At 37.4% G+C, this 17,438-nt stretch overlaps 2 protein-coding genes across 4 annotated transcripts in view; one reads left to right on the forward strand and one right to left on the reverse strand.

Annotated features, from left to right (window-relative positions):
• The window catches only part of Ddc (aromatic-L-amino-acid decarboxylase), a 105,135-nt gene extending 98,148 nt beyond the window's left edge, over window positions 1-6,987 (forward strand). For both annotated transcript variants that reach the window (XM_090369167.1, XM_090369168.1), the window contains exon 12: window positions 6,715-6,987. In XM_090369167.1, the coding sequence (XP_090225293.1) occupies window positions 6,715-6,933 (219 nt within the window). In that variant the 3' untranslated portion in view covers window positions 6,934-6,987. The remainder of the gene's footprint in view (window positions 1-6,714) is intronic.
• LOC150087606 (uncharacterized) overlaps window positions 1-17,438 on the reverse strand; it is a 128,931-nt gene that overhangs the window by 14,933 nt on the left and 96,560 nt on the right. The window lies entirely within an intron of this gene.

Raw genomic sequence — 17,438 nt, forward strand, 5'->3', positions numbered from 1 at the left:
TTCTTCTCTGTCACGAGTCTCATTAGTTCATTTGATAACCATTTAGGCCTAAACCTTGAACGATATTTCTTAATCGGTATATAAAGTCTAGTAGCTTCCACGATTAATTCCTTGAATGCTTCCCACTTAGAATTTACTGTTGGTAACATCGTCAGTTGATCCCACTGTACAGAATTTAAAAACTGTCTGAGACCACTGTACTCCCCTTTACGGAAGCAAAAACCCTTTCCTTTACCCCTGACGGTAGTTACCTCTTTGAGTAAATCCCACTTCAGCACACTGTGATCACTGCCACCTAGTGGTTCCTTTATCTGCAAATTCTTAATACACGAATGATCACTGCTGATAACCAGATCAAGAGTGTTACTTTCTCTGGTTGCCTCTCGAACATGCTGCTGCAGAAAACAATCATCCAATAAATCCACAAAAGTCTGACTGGTGTGTGAGTGACCAACCCACAAGTTCCAGTCAATATCTGGGAAGTTAAAATCCCCCATTATAAGACATTCAGATTTACTGGCCCACTCTATTTCTCTGTACAATTGTTCATTGTACTCATTCAAGTCATTAGGCCTATAACACACTCCTACCCTTATTTTTCCTTTCGCAGTGCTTATCTCGCACCAAACTGACTCAACAGAGCACTGTTCATCTATATTAACTGGGTGCACTTCCTTTGATTTTATGTTTTTCTTAATTAACAGCATAACACCCCCTCCCTTTCTGTCCTGTCTATCCTTTCTGTACACATTGTACTCCCCAAATTCCAGTTCTGCATTCCTTATATCTTTGTGACACCACGTCTCTGCTATCCCAACAATATCCGCCTTTGATGTTTTGACCAACACTTCAAATTCATCAAATTTATTTACTATACTTCTAGCATTGGTATACATGCAAGCATACATGCTCCTATGCCTATTCCTGGTTACCCTAACACATCCCATATACCCAACTATTCCATGATGACTGCCATCTGTCCCTGAAACCCCCAACACCCCTCGCTCCAGGTCGCTTCTTATTCTAATAGAAGTTGTGCAAGAATCGCCTTCACCTCTGCCTGCGGTTACTGTTAAACTATTAGTCTTTGTATCCCCCCAAACTAGCAGTTTTCCGACCCACCTAACACTGCCTCGATAGCATCAGCAAATATTCTTGCACCCTTTCTATTTAAGTGTATCCCATCGCTGTAGAAGCAATCTCTCCTATTAACAAGTACAGTCCAGGCTGAAAAAAATTCTACTACTTGAGCCTTGCACAATCTTTCCAGGGCCGAATTGATCGACAAGGCTCTCATCATATACTCCCTCCTATCGTGTCTGGGCAGAATTGCAGACACTTTCAAATTCAACCCTATTTCACGGCTTTTTTTCAACAGTGACCTGTACTTGTTGAGTAATTCTGCCGGTCTCCTACTCTTAATATCATTAGTGCCAACGTGTACAACTATATCACCTTTTGTGCCCTTGAAAGATGATATCCGCTCTACAACGTCATCAACCTTTGCCCCTGGCAGACATACCCTGGTCCTGTTCCACCTATCCTTTTTACAAAGGATGTTCCCCGTTTCCCTGACAATAGAGTCACCAACAACAACTAGTTCCTGTGGGACCAGCGCATTCTGCCTTAGGGGTTGCCGCTGTGTTGCGTGATGACCAAGTGCAAGCTCTGGCGTTGATGTGGGCAGCTGAGAGCCTGATGGGCCCCTCAATTTAGTTCCTTCGAGGGCATCCACCCTGTCCTTCAAGCTCTCATATAGGCCCATAAGAACGCTGAGTTGTTGCCTGATTTCGATACACTCCTTGCATCGCGCACACACAAAGACATCCCCCATGGCAATATCATGTTCCGTTCCAGAGAGTTCGGCAAACATTTCACAAGTTGCACATTTCTTTAGGCTGTGATGCGTTGGAGAATTGCCCCCTCAGTTCTCCCCCGAGTCACAGCACTCCTGCCACTTTGTGCCCGTTGCTTTGCTGCTCTAGTTTGGGGCATGGTAGTTTAAATTAATAAAATCAATAAATTAAATATCAATAGTATTTGAATAGAAACTATTAAATAGAAACAGTGAAGCGTATTACTATATAATTATGCGTTAGAGCTACCTAGCTACCTCAATTAAAAAATTTGAATTCCCTACCACTATATCCAAAAACAATGGCTACAGAAATGGAACGAAATAACGGTTTTACCTATCGTAAGTAAAATCCACAAAAACTCTTTATCTAAATTAAAAATAAAAAATAACCAGCGTAACTATAACTATATGACTACGTATTAAGTACAATATAAAATAACAATCATGTAAATAACAGGTAAACACTTATCGTTTTTGCAGAGCCTGTAACTGATAGCTGTAACTTTTAAAGAGATTCAGCGCCCTCTCCTTAGAGGGACTCCACTAATGTTATTAGTGGAGTCCCTCAGTGTTTTCTGTATTTATAAATGATATTGATGATGGTATATCAGGCTTAATGTCCAAGTTTGCAGACGATACGAAGGTTGGCAGGGTTGTTAATGATACTAATGACAGTACGCTGCTGCAACAGGATCCAAAAAAGTTGAGCAGATGGCTGAGAGGTGGCAAATGAAGTTTACCATTGACAAATGTAAAGTACTACATGTGGGAAGCAGTAACACCAGAGTAACGTATCAACTCTGTGGTACTACACTGACAGTGGTAGAGAATGAAAAGGAACTGGGGGTAATTGTGCAGGCAGATATGAAGTTTTCTGAGCAGTGCAAGAATAGCTCATGGTGTCTTGTCAATAATATACAAGAATTTTCTAGCAGGGATAAGGAGGTGATTATCCTCTTGTATAAGGCAATGGTCAAGCCACACCTTGAGTACTGTATACAGGTCTGGAGGCTTCATTTTAAGAAGGATGTAGAGCTGTTGGAACAAGTTCAGAAAATGGAAACAAGATTAGTGAATGGAATAAAGGGTTGCTCTTATGAAGAAAGACTTAAGTTTTGCAAATTACAGTGTCTGGAAACTAGGCACCTGTGAGGTGATCTGATTGAGGTCTATAAAGCCTTGAATGGTTTGAGCTTGCTCAGTGCTGATGGGATTCTTCCTCTTGCTCAGAATAATCACCTGAGAGGGCATAAATTCAAATTGAGGAAAGATGGTTGTAGGATAGATGTGCGGAAATTTGCCTTTAGCCAGCGGGTGGTTGATTGCTGGAACAAACTTCCATCTATTGTTGTAGAAGTTGATAGCTTAAATAGATTCAAGGCAGACTTGACAAACATTTGGAGCAAGTTGATGGGTGAAATTAGGTTTTTTTTTTTTTTTTGGCTGATGCTATATGATTTTTTGCATCATATCTTTTGCTAATGCTAATTCTAAAGTTATAAATAAATGATTTCACTGTGTTTTAAGAATGTGGTAAATTCCTTGAATTTGAAAAGATGAATGAAAAAAAGCAGTACAAGCTTAAAACGTGATGTATGTGAAATTCAGTGGAATTTTTTGTTCATAAACATTTTTAACTAACCCATGCTAACCCATGAGACCATGCTCTTTTGCTTCATATGGCTAAGTAGTCCTAAGCAACTGATCAACTAGTCCTAGTTAAAGCTTCAGAGTAGTTTCAAGTTCAGAAAATGGTGGTAGATTATTTTGCAGATTTGTGAAATAATGCCAAAATGAAGCCACATCACTGTAGAACATTTCTATGCTGCTGTGACCTGCTTTCAACACATGTTTAACTTCTCAAACAGAGCATTTTCGTTCTACTAAAAAAAAAAAAAAAAAATGAAAGAAAGAAATTAAAAAAAGGTTATTAATGGGGACATGCAAATGTGGAAAAAATGTCGATAAAATTTCAGTTCCATACCAGTGGTCTAGGCCAGTGGTCTCAAACTAAAACTGCATGTGGGCCGAATGCACGATCTGAAAGCAGCTGACGGGCTGTACGTTAGTTTGTCTCCATCTATATAGCAATATGAACTGCACAGCTGTGCATCCAGCTAACCAACTAGTGACTGACTCAAGGAAAATATATATCAGAAGTTCCAACTCAATAGAAAAAATTGGAAACACCACAATACTGAAGCTCCACCAACTGTCAGCTGGCGAACTAAATTTAATGCAAGGAGTAACAGTAAACAAATTGGATGAATTTGAAGTACTGGTTAGATCATCAAATGTTGATGACTTAACCAGTACATTGTAGGGATATTGGAGATGTTGTCACTCAGACATAAGATGCATAAGATATGAGGGATGCAGAATTCGAATGTGGAGAGTACAATGTGTATAGAAAGTACAGACAGGATAAGAGGAAGGGAGGGGGGGATTATGTTCTTGGTTAAGAAGTTAAGTCTAAGTTTAGAAGCACATAAAATCTAAGGCAGTGCATCCAGTGGACATGAGTAGCCAAGTGTAATGTTGAGTTAGTTTAGTGTGACATTAGCACTGGAAAAACAAAACTGAGGGTAGGGGTGTATTGTAGACCAAACGACTGATGGATATAACAGAAAAATACAGTAGGCTGGTAAATTATAATGTCTTAAAATGAGGGATTTTAGCTTTCTAGATATTGACTGGAACTTGTGAGTTGGTCACTCTCACAGTAACAGAACTTTTCTGGATTTATTGGACTGTTTTCTACATCAGCATGTTAGAGAGGCAATGAGAAAAAGAAATACTCCTGATCTGATGACCAGCAGTGACTCATTGTGCATTAAGCATAACTAGATAAAGGAACCACTTGGTGCTGGTGATCACAGTGTATTTCTCAGACATAGTTTTCTTTGGAATGAAAATGACAGCATGAAGTGCAGATTCTAAATTGGAAGTAATTGCTGAAGCTATTAAGCTTTTTATAACCAAGACATATTGTTCAAGGTTTAAACCTAAACGAGTTACACAGAAGAAACTGCATGAGTTGATTGATTTTAAATTACCAGGGGACACAGATACAGTAAGTATAAACTAGTCTGCAATGAAGTCACTAATGGGGGAATAGGAAAGCTAATGCAGATTACTAAAAATCTTTGGGTAAGAATGTGAGGAAGAATAGCAAAGAATTCTTTGCTTACATTAACACTAGAAGAAAAGGGATGGACCACATTAGTCTACTAGATATGACAAGCTAACTATTTGTGATCCTGTTCAGGTTGCTGTCAAATTGAATAGGATTATCATGAATACATGACATTTTTAATGTGGCTACCGGAAATGTACTGAGTTACAACAGAGAACTAAATGATTTTCTGATAACTTGAGAGGAATATGGAAAAGAAATAGAAATTGTTGAAGCAAAAAATAAATAAGGCCCTGGCTTATGAACCAAAGAACAAAGTGAGTAATTACAGACCTATAAACAAGACTTCTGTTCCAAGAAAAATAATGGAGTCAGTGGTCAAGGAACCAATACAGCAGCGATTCCCAAACTTTTTGACCCACAGAGCCCTTTTTAGAATCAATTTCTATGGAGGAGCCCCTGTGCCGGAGTCACTATGCTGGTGCTCCGCTTTACCTCATCGTCTGTCCATCTCGTACTACAATAATTTTGAAGCTAATGGCAGCAAAATGACTGAACGTCGTCTGCTAGAGAATGCGCAAAATTCAACTTGGCAAATTTTTATTCAGAATGTGATTTCTAGTTTTCTAATTTACGTTTCTAATTCTTTAATTTCATTCAATTTTTAGCTATTTTATTTTCCTGGAGCGGCCGCAGAGCCCTTAGGGCTCCGTGAAGCACAGGTTGGGAACCACTGCAATACAGGATCATCTGGAGAATGCAGTTATATAGCAATCACAGCATGGATTTGTTAAGGAGCATCTTGTCTGACCAATCTAATTAGTGACTGTGATATATTCACAAAAGAATGATGCAAAGAATAATTCTGACATCTTAGACTTTGTTAAATCTTTTGATACTGTTCTATATGTATGACTACTATATAAATTGCTGTAGTGTGGAATGTTATTTAGGAGCCAGGTTTGGATAAAGGGATAGTTGAGTAGTAGTAGTTAGTAGCAGAAAACAGTTGTTACTGAAGTGGAGTCTCTTGGGGTTTCAGCGCCGGATCTCTTACATACTTATTAATGAAGATATATGTATGTATTATATACATAATATGCATAAATGGGACTATTATTATTATTTTTTTTATATATTCCCTTCAGCAGAATTAAAAAAAACCTTTTTAAATTTTCAAAAATATCACTAAATACTTTTACTGATAGATTGCATTTATTATTATTTTACATTTTATTAAATTATTTTGCCATTTATCAGATTGGTGTATATTATTACAATTATTGAGTGATTATTTTCCAAAATCCTGTTTGAAGAAAACATTTTAGTAATTATTGGCATGTGTCTGTCATTGACCAAGATTTTGCAAATCATGCAGTTTGAGCATTATTACATTAGTATAGTATCTAATAGCACATAGCAAGTGGCACAGTGGATATTTTCGTAATTTAGTGAGAAATGTTTCTATCGAACACATCTCACTAAAGTAATTGCCAGATAACTTCTACATACGTTGCTCAGACATGCCCAGACATTGGCTTAAGTTCCAGTTGTAATCTCTTATAAAAAGGTAAAAATTTTATATGAAAAACTAAATGAAAGCTGTTTGGTTCAGTATGGTTAATAGAATATTTTTTATCAACCAAGTTTTAATTTAAATTTCCTTCTTTGCAGTTTTGCGAGTGATCCATTTTTCCCTCATTCTTTTTTTCAATTTTAGGGGTCAGATTCCCTAAATGAACAACTCCTAAAGCATGTGAACAGTCGTCGTAAAATACATATCACATCAACCTGTGTTCGAGAACAGTTCATTCTTCGATTTGTTATTTGCTCTCCAAGGACCACAAGCGAGGATGTTTCCTTTGCTTGGACAGAAATACAGGAAATTACCAGGAAGCTCATAAAAAACCAAGCCCCTGTTAATACGTGCTCTATGTAATATCATGTTACTCAAAAATTTGGTATCAATCCTTATTCCTAAACCACTTGTTTCCTTCCTTACAAATAGTTGTCAGACATTCCTAAGATGTAAATAACCTTGTATCACAATAAAGAGTTAAGTATTGCAGATGAATATGCTTCTGTCTGCTTCTCATAGATGACTTTATTGTATTTCAGGTAGAAATTGAAATACAGTAATTATGAAATTTCTGTAATTATACAAAATTATAGTATTAACTCATAATTAATACTCTAGTAAAGGGGGGGGGGAAGGTATTGGAATGATATCGTTTTGATCATCTTATTCATCTGAAAAATTGTAGTAATATCAGAAAATAACATTTGTCTTATATCAGTTATGTAAAATAACATAAATATACAAATATAATGTATGTAAATCACATGCAGTTGTGTGTTTTGAGATCCTGGGCACCTCAAACTCTCCATATATAGGACATACAATAATTGTAATCAGTAAAACTAGAGCAGGGACACATGAGTTATTGGTGAGATCAGGAAATGCTATTAGCAGGAATTTCAGAAGTATGGTGCAGTTTTTAGATCAGAAGTTCAGGATGCAATATGTAGATCCAAGTCTTGTAACATGGAAAGATGCACACTGAGGCAACAAGTTTATTAAATACACCTTATTATCCAGAGAATTGACCAGTCTGTTAGCAGCTGATAAACTGAATGAGTATTTTGCATCTACATTCACACATGAGGGGTTATTCAAGGAGGAGAATGCCAGACATTTATCAAACTCTAACAGGTAGTTAAGTGATTTTGTAATATCGAGCAAAGTGGATGAGAAATTGTTGAAGTCAAACATAAGCATGGCACCTAGGGTGGATGGGATCTATCCGGTTATATTAAAGGAGGCAGCAAAGGAAGTAAGCAAACCCTTAGCTATAATTATGAAAGCTTCCTTGGACTCAGGAAGTTCCCATAGACTGGAGGTGTGCTAATGTGTCCCCAATTCACAAAGTGTGACATGGGTAATTACAGACCTGTTAGTCTAACTTCTGTAAAATAATGGAATCACTGGTTAAGGAAGCGATGCATGATCATCTAGACAAGACTGCAGTTATAGTTCAGACACAGCATGGGTTTGTTAAGGGGAAGTCTTGTCTGACAAATTTGATTGATATTATGATGTCACAAAGGAACTAGATGGAGAGAATAATTTTGATATCATATACTTGGATTTTGGGAAAGCTTTTGATACTGTGGCACATGGAAGACTACTGTACAAATTGGAGTAATATGACATTAATGGCAAGTTGCTACAATGGATAAAAGGATGGTTGAGTGGAAAAAGACAGTGGTTATCAGTGGACACTGTTCTTCATGGACTAATGTTATTAGTGGAGTCTCCCAGGGTTTGTTGGGGCCCATTGTTGTTTTCGGGATATTTTTCAGGATATTGATGAAGGTATATCAGAGTTAATGTCTAAGTTTCCAGATGATACAAAGATCGGCAGGGTTGCTAATGATAGTATGCTACTGAAACAGGATCTGGAAAAGTTGAGCACATGGGCTGAGAGGTGGCAACTGAAGTTTAACATTGACAAATGTAAAATACTGCATATGGGTAGCAGTAACCCCAGAATAACGTATCATGGTACGTTATTCTGGGGAAGCTAAGTGATTTTGTAATAACTGAGCAAAGTGGAGGAGAAATTGTTGAAGTCAAACATAAGCATGATACCTAGGGTGGATAGGATCTATCCGGTTCTGGTCAACCCTCCCCATCTCTTCCATCATGCGGTATGACTGATGACTTTTGAGATTATGATAGACATCAAGGTGAGATCCAATCTTCCTTACATTTCGAGGGTGCAGCACTAAAACGATGTGCGCAGGCCGGCCACTAGTTAGTACACCAGACAGAACCTATTGGTAACTCTAGGAGGCTTCCAGATCAGCTAGTGTATAATCTTGCTACCTCTACTCTGCCTGATAGTGACTGGAGGGAATCCGAGTAGTGTGTATGTGGGGGCTTTGTCAAGGTTATGTTATGTTATGTCAAAAATCTGGGTATATTCTTGCCATGTGTATGCCATATCCAAAAATTTTATTACTTCATACAGCATGTTCCCCCACTTTTTCTTACTATTGAATACACCATGAATTGTCAAACTAATAGAGCAAGCTTATCTGTGAAAAGATCTAAACCTCCCAAACACTTCCTAATTCATTTCACAAATATACGTGGTCTCAATTCTAATCTCAACGATATCCATTTCCACTTGCAGTCTGCCAAACCCCATGTACTTTTTCTGACAGAATCTCAGGTATCGGACAATTCAAATACTGCTCATCTCAGATACCCAAATTATTCGCTGTATGATTCCTTTCGCCGCAAAGGTGGTACTTGTGCATATGTCTGTTCTGATATTCCCTGTAAGAGACTAGGAATCTCCTCTCTTTGATCTTCTCTGGCATAAAATCTCTCTACCTCATTGTGTCAAATTCATCTGTTGTCTCTATCGTTCTCTCAACTCCACTAATCATTTGAAGCTCTTTGACTTCCTTTCTTTGCAGGTTGACTTTCTTCAGTCCAACTTTCCTAACAGAGGTAATTTTCCTTGGTGATTTTAATGTTCACAACTCCAGCTGGCTTCCGCTTTCTAGTCACACTGATCCAGCTGGTCGAGATGCTGAGGCTTTTGCAATTACTAATGTTCTTGCACAGATTGCTCATTTACCTACAAGAATACCGGACGGTCTTAACTATACAGCCAAAACGCTTGATCATTTTCTCACAAACAACCTTCTAAGTACACGGTCGAAGTCAGTGGTCCTTTAGGCACCTCAGATCACAACTTGGTGATTGTCTCTTCGCCAATGGAGCCTTTATCCCATGGCTATTCCCAACCTCGTGTTTGGCATTACAAGATTCAAAATGGGATGACATGCGAGATTTCTTTTCTTCTTTTCGTTTGTCGGATTACTGTTTCAGAACTTCTAATGTCAACGTTTGCTCAGATCATGTCTGAAATTATTCTTGTAGGAATGGAATCCTTTATCCCACACTTCATTTTAAAATCTCGTCCTTTATCTAAACCAATAAATGTGCTAAGGCCATTCAAGAGAAGAATGTTGAATATTGTAATTGGGTTGTTTCCAATTCTTCAGTTTCATTTTCTGCCTACACCAAAGCTCGCAACAATTTTAAAGCAGTTATTAATCAGTAAAAACTAGATTTTGAGCAGGCTAAGAGTAGAAAACTTGCTTCTTGCCTTAATAGTAGCCTTCTCTTAATAGTAGCTGAGCATTCAGGTCTCTTGCCAAAGCTATTGGCTGCAACTTTTGCCCATCTCTGCTCCCAAATCTGTCAAAACAAGATTGTTCAGTTGTCATTTCAGCTAAGGATAAAGCTGACTTGCTAGCATCCCATTTTTCTTCTAATTCATGTATTAATGATCTTAGTAAAACACCTCCCACCATTCAATGCCTCCCATGGTCTTCCGTCAAAAGGATGTCAGAAGGATTTTGATGAATCTCGATGCTAAGAAAGCTCCAGGTCCTGATTGTATTTCTGTACTTGTTCTCAAAACCTGTGCTCCTGAACTTACTCCTGTGCTTTGCCACGTTTTTTCACTTTCTTATTCCAAAGGTGTTTTTCCTTCTGCTTGGAAATTTTCTCATATCCAACCAGTTCCTAAAAAGGGTGACAAATAATTCCCATCCAATTATCGTCCCATTGCAATTACTTCTACTCTTTCTAAAGTAATGGGGAAATCAATTAACCGAAAACTCTTAAACTACCTAGAAACCTTGATCCGTCTGATCAACGATCGCCAGTATGGATTCCGTTAGTGTCGATCCACTGGTGATATTCTGGCTTATGTTACCCATTTATGGATAAATTCAATGGAAAAGTTCGGTGAAACATAAGCAGTTGCTCTTGACATCTAAAAGGCTTTCGATCGTGTTTGGCATAAAGATCTTCTAAACAAGCTTCCATCTTATGGTCTGCCAACTGTTTTTTTGTAATTGTCCAGTTTTCTCTATGATCGCTCACTGAGGTTGATGGTAGATGGCTCTCTGTCTTCTAACTTCTCCACTAATGCTGGTGTCCCTAAGGTTCAGTTCTTCAAAGAACAGTGTTTGGGGACTAAGCACCTGCGAGGTGACCTGATTGAGGTGTATAAAGCCTTGAATGGTTTGAGCATGCTCAATGCTGATGGGATTCTTCCTCTTGCTCAGAATAATCACTTGAGAGGGCATAAATTCAAATTTAGAAAAGATATATGTACGGAAGTTTGCCTTTAGCCAGCGGGTAGCTGATTGGTGAAACAGACTTCCATCTTTTGTTGTGGAATTTGATAGCCTAAATAAATTTAAGGCTGTGATGGAGAAGCATTTGGAACGAATGGAGGGGTGAAATGGGAGCGGTTTTCCTTTTTTTTTGGCTGATGTTGCATAAGCTTGCTTTCTTGCATCGTATGCTTCTTCTAATGCTAATGCTTTTCCTCTTATATATTAATGACCTTCTTCCAATGACTGGAAATCCTATCCGTAGTTTTGCAAATGATAGCTCATTGCATTCCACATTCTAGAGTGAGAAACCTTGTCCTGCTCAATCAGCTTCAACTTCTCGAATATCCGCTACCAATTCCTTAAATGCTGATCTGCAGTGACAACTGTAAGAAAACTTAGTTGATTTCAATCCTTCTAAAACTTGGTCTTGTCTTATATCTCGCAAAATGGATTCTTCTGCTCCTATGCTTATCTTTGGTGACTCTCCGATTTCTAGGCAAGTTGATATATCTCTTTTGGAGATTATCCTGACTTCTAATCGCTCTTGGCACAAGCACATTACAAATATTGCTTCCTCTGCTTCTAAAAAACTTGGTTTTCTCTTTCGCTCTCGCGTTACTTTTCTTCCAAACAGCTATTCACTCTGTACAAATCGCAAATCCGCTTTACCATGGAATATTGTTCCCATATCTGGGGTGGTGCCCCCCAAAACCTCTCTCAGGCTTCTTGATTCCATTCAGAAGAGGGCTGTTAGGTTAGAGATGAATCATTAATTAATGATTCATCTCTAACAGAGTCTCTCCACTCGCTTTCTCATAAACGTTTTGTTTCTGCTGCATGCCTCTTCTACAGATACTTCCATGGACACTGTTCTTCTGAATTGGCTTCTATAATTCCCGCTCTCTCTTTCAAAACAGTCCGAACACGTGCCGCCACCAGCCAACATCCATTTACTGTCCAACTTCAAACTCACAGAACCAACTTTTCATCTTCCTCGTTAATTCATTGAACTGCCGTTTTCTGGAACAACTTTCCTTAGTACATATTTCCTGAAAATTACAGAAGTTGAAGTGTAATGTCGACAAATATCTTCTTTCGTCTTCTCAACCTCCAACCGAAGCACGGTACTATGTACTATAGGTTCTAATACCTCTTGTGTTTGATGTTTTCATAAAAATAAAAAAAAAAATCTGTCGTTGTAGAAGTCGAGGGCTTAAATAAATTCAAGGAGGAACTGGACAAACATTTAGAGGGAATGATTGTGTGAATTATTTTTTATTTTTATTATTATTATATACAGTGAAACTTCTCCTAACGGACATCTCTCTACAACGGACATTTTCAAATTCCACAACTCACCTCCATTGGTTTTAACGTGTTTGCAGCTTCTGTCTAGCGGACATTCTCTGTAACGGACGCGGACAGGCAACCTGCACTGTTTCGTTTAGATTATATTAGCACTTAATTTGATCTCCCCATAACGGACAGCGGGCGAGCTCACGGCCCTTTTTCTAGGAACGTTTCTTCCACATCTTGCCTCAATCGTGTGTTTATTTTCTATTTCCGATTCTCTGAATTTTATCAAGGTTTACGTCGCGGTTCTAAACCCTTTTTCAAGAATTTTAAGGCACGTGTAAAACTTCTGATGAATTCGGTGTGTGCAGGGGGAATATGGTCGGCCTTTCAGTTTTGTGTGAAGTGCACAATGTCTCCTCGTAAACATTTGGCGCATTATAGCCTTAGTCGCTAATGCGCCAATAAAACCCAAGCAACAACAACGTAAACTTGGTTGGTTTTTTGGTTTTTTTTAGGAGCATTAGCAACTAAGGCCATATTGCTCCGGGATATACGGTGGTCATTCCCTGATCTTTCCGCATCCTCCGTATTTGGTGGTGACGGGCTCGAACCCCGGTCTAATCAAGAACCGTGTGCTACGCACTGCTGTTCCTTCCCACATGGCTACGGAGGCGCCACAACGTAAACATTTAACTTTAGTCCAACTCATTAATGCGTATGATCGGCAAAAAAATAGTGTTCGCAATCTCGCTGCAAAATTCAAAATCGGGAAGACGCAGGTAAGCGACATCCTAAAGAAAAAAAAATAACTACTGAAACCATTTTGGCAACACGGAAATGATAAGGTTCAAAAATCATTCCCGAAAACTGTTGGACTTCAAATTTGTGGCGCACGTGCTAAAAAAATTCCCATTAATGGGCCTATTATTAGGGAAAAAGCTTTGGAGGTTGCGAAATCTATGGGAGTAAATGAGTTCAAAGCTTCTGTGGGATGGCTAGACAAGTTCAAAACTCGGCATAAAATTTCTTGGAAAACCGTAAGTGGTGAAGGTTGATACTGGGGTTGTAACAGAGTGGACCGTCAAATTGAAAGAGTTATGTCGTGATTTTGAAGCTAAGGATATTTTACAACTGTGACGAAACAGGGTTGTTTTTTAAAGCTCTTCCTGAAAAAACAATGAGTCTAAAAAACGAAAAGTGCCAGGGCGGAAAAATTTCTAAGGAACGCTTGACTGTACTATTTTGTACAAATATGCTGGGAGACTTTGAACAACCTGTTGTTATAGGAAACCCACAAAATCCTCGTTGTTTCAAGGGCATAAAGTTGAATCTTTTGGATGTTGACTGGAAGTCTAATAAAAAAGCGTGGATGACACGAGATATCATGAGCGAATGGATAAGTCAATTTAACCAAAGCATGATTCGTCAAAACAGAAAAATTATTCTTTTCATGGATAATGCTGCATCTCACCCGCACATTGAATTGTCCAACATTCAAATCATTTTTCTGCCACCAAACACATCTGCATAGTGTCAGCCCTTGGATCAAGGGATAATAAAAAATTTTAAACTTCACTACAGAAAACGTGTTTTAAGACATCTCATTGCAAACATGAACGATGTAACATGTGCGAGTGACCTTGCAAAGAAAATCAGCATCCTAGATGGATTCAATGGATTTCCTCTTCAGTAAACGCAATTAGAAAACAAACTGTCGTGAACTGTTTTGTAAAGTCTGGCTTCTCAAACGCAAAAATTGAAGTTGTGAACAGCAATGTGGAGCACCAAGAAGAACAAGAACTTCAACATCTATTGATAATGTACGATACTTCCGCTACAAGTGACCCTGGCTACAAAGATATAGACTCAAACCTCACTACAGAAGATGGTGCCCTAGATATCAAGGACATTATCATCGATATTTTTCAAGAAGTTTCTCATGAGGATGAAGAAATGGAAGGAGGTCATTCTGTCGAAGAACATATTAACGACGAACCACCGATGAAAATAGAAGAAGCGCTCATACAAATCAATCGTTTAAAAATGTTTTTCGCCGCTGAAGAAGATACTGAAGGACTTTCGATGGTTTCTTCACTCCAAACAAATGTTGAAAACAAAATTATCAGCCGGAAGAAGGTGCAGAAGAAAATAAGTGATTACTGTATGTATTTTTCTTAAGATAAAGTCATAATATGCATAGCACAATTGTATGTATATTATTTACAAAAATATTGTGCAAAATCTGTATATAATTTAATTTAATTTTACATTAAGCGTTTAACGATTTTTCTTTATCTCTTGTGTATGTAATTGTATATTATTTACAAAAATATTGTTCAAAATCTATATATTTTAATTTAATTTTACATTAAACGTTTAACGATTTTTTTTTTCTTTTTTTTTTTTTTCCCCTCAGACTTCTTGTTAACGGACACATTTTCGTTCCCCATATATATATATATCTGATAATTAAAATAAATATGATATTTAGAATAAAAAACATCAGCCAGTAGTACGGCAAAAATGCAGAGCGAAAAGAAACGCAAAATAATATAAAATAAACAAACAGGGTAGGGAAAGTAGAGATAAGACAAAAGGTAGTCGATAATCCCCTGTATAATTTAGTCATTAAACCCAATTAATAAAAACAATGTAAATTTAAAATAATGCCAATTATTTATAATTTAGCGGTACCGCCCTTGAAGGTACCAGTTCCAAAAGACGTGAAATATCACCAAAAAAGGGGTTAAAGAAACTACAAAAACTAAAATATCAAAATGATAGACTGACCATTATGCCCCATATCGACAGAGGACCACGAGGCCAATAATGGTCATGGAATCGCTGCATTTCAATCGTCATACAAATCATCGCAAAGGCGGAAATATCGAAGAACCAAACCACCCTTCCATTCTCCGATAGATCAACCAATGCAGAGGATTTGCATGGCGGTGGTCCTTATGCAGCGAGAAATAATCTATAGAACAGACAGCACTCTTGATCAGAGCCACACCACTGACATAATGCAAGCTTAACCAGCTTATATAATAGAAAGGAAAAGGATAGATGGCGGCACAGGCGCTGCTTATTTAGCATATCAACCCACTACTACCACTTATTTCTATAATGTGATGTAAAAGTTAGGCAAAAGTAATAAAAATAAATAAATATGAATACGAAGCTATCATTAGAGGCAGCAAATGCACATCCTCCACATGAAGCCCAATTATATCTGATAATTAAAATAAATATGATATTTAGAATAAAAAACATCAGCCAGTAGTACGGCAAAAATGCAGAGCGAAAAGAAACGCAAAATAATATAAAATAAACAAACAGGGTAGGGAAAGTAGAGATAAGACAAAAGGTAGTCGATAATCCCCTGTATAATTTAGTCATTAAACCCAATTAATAAAAACAAGCATTATGTCAGTGGTGTGGCTCTGATCAAGAGTGCTGTCTGTTCTATAGATTATTTCTCGCTGCATAAGGACCACCGCCATGCAAATCCTCTGCATTGGTTGATCTATCGGAGAATGGAAGGGTGGTTTGGTTCTTCGATATTTCCGCCTTTGCGATGATTTGTATGACGATTGAAATGCAGCGATTCCATGACCATTATTGGCCTCGTGGTCCTCTGTCGATATGGGGCATAATGGTCAGTCTATCATTTTGATATTTTAGTTTTTGTAGTTTCTTTAACCCCTTTTTTGGTGATATTTCACGTCTTTTGGAACTGGTACCTTCAAGGGCGGTACCGCTAAATTATAAATAATTGGCATTATTTTAAATTTACATTGTTTTTATTAATTGGGTTTAATGCCTAAATTATACAGGGGATTATCGACTACCTTTTGTCTTATCTCTACTTTCCCTACCCTGTTTGTTTATTTTATATTATTTTGCGTTTCTTTTCGCTCTGCATTTTTGCCGTACTACTGGCTGATGTTTTTTATTCTAAATATCATATTTATTTTAATTATCAGATATAATTGGGCTTCATGTGGAGGATGTGCATTTGCTGCCTCTAATGATAGCTTCGTATTCATATTTATTTATTTTTATTACTTTTGCCTAACTTTTACATCACATTATATATATATATATTTTTTTTTTGGTTGATGTTACAAACGCTTGCTTTCTTGCATCACATGCCTCTATTTGTATTACATGAAATGCAGTCAAAGAACTAACTAAATCGCCCAAATAATGTAATATGTTCTTAACAATATTATATACAGTAAATATCTATGTTCAGCATTCTTAAATAGTATCGATAAGTTTCTTAAATTGTTTCAATAATTATAAAGTATGCTAAATTTTAATATGTAAAAAACACAGAGCTACTAGGCTCAATTTAAAAGAGTAACTATATTTGTACGTTGTGACTATATTTAAAACGGATAAAATGATTTTAATGAATTCTCTCAATCACAGAGACATGACCAATCCGACGCACAACGGAATCGAAAGCCCCCATCCGACCACGAAACCCATCAATCAAACTCAGGAAAAACCGTGAGTGAGAGAAGGCATTCTGTCAGAATAATTAAAATAGTTGAAATCGGAAAACCATATACGAGAATAAATAATTTAAAATTACGATTATAAAATTTGGATAAACATATTGACCTATAAATTAAACGAAATTCACCGTATTTTTCTGCTTATGCAGACAGCGCTTTTCGACTATTCGTCACAGGACGGAAATAACGCCAAGTGAGTGGGTTCTTAAATGGAGAAATGTTTGTATTGGCGCATGCGTAAAATAGACCAGAAATCCGAATCCGAAATTAGGTAAGGTTGATAGAATTTGAGTGACGCTTCATTTCAAGGATCTCAGCGATCAAAAAAAAAAAAAAGAAGCTATATTTTAATAAATATAGCCCAATAAAATCCAATATTTAAGAAATATATATTCAAGAATTACACATCCAT

The sequence above is a fragment of the Mastigoproctus giganteus genome, chromosome 3, assembly GCF_048544385.1.
Source record: "Mastigoproctus giganteus isolate SK-2022 chromosome 3, ASM4854438v1, whole genome shotgun sequence".
Taxonomy (NCBI): Eukaryota; Metazoa; Arthropoda; class Arachnida; order Uropygi; family Thelyphonidae; genus Mastigoproctus; species Mastigoproctus giganteus.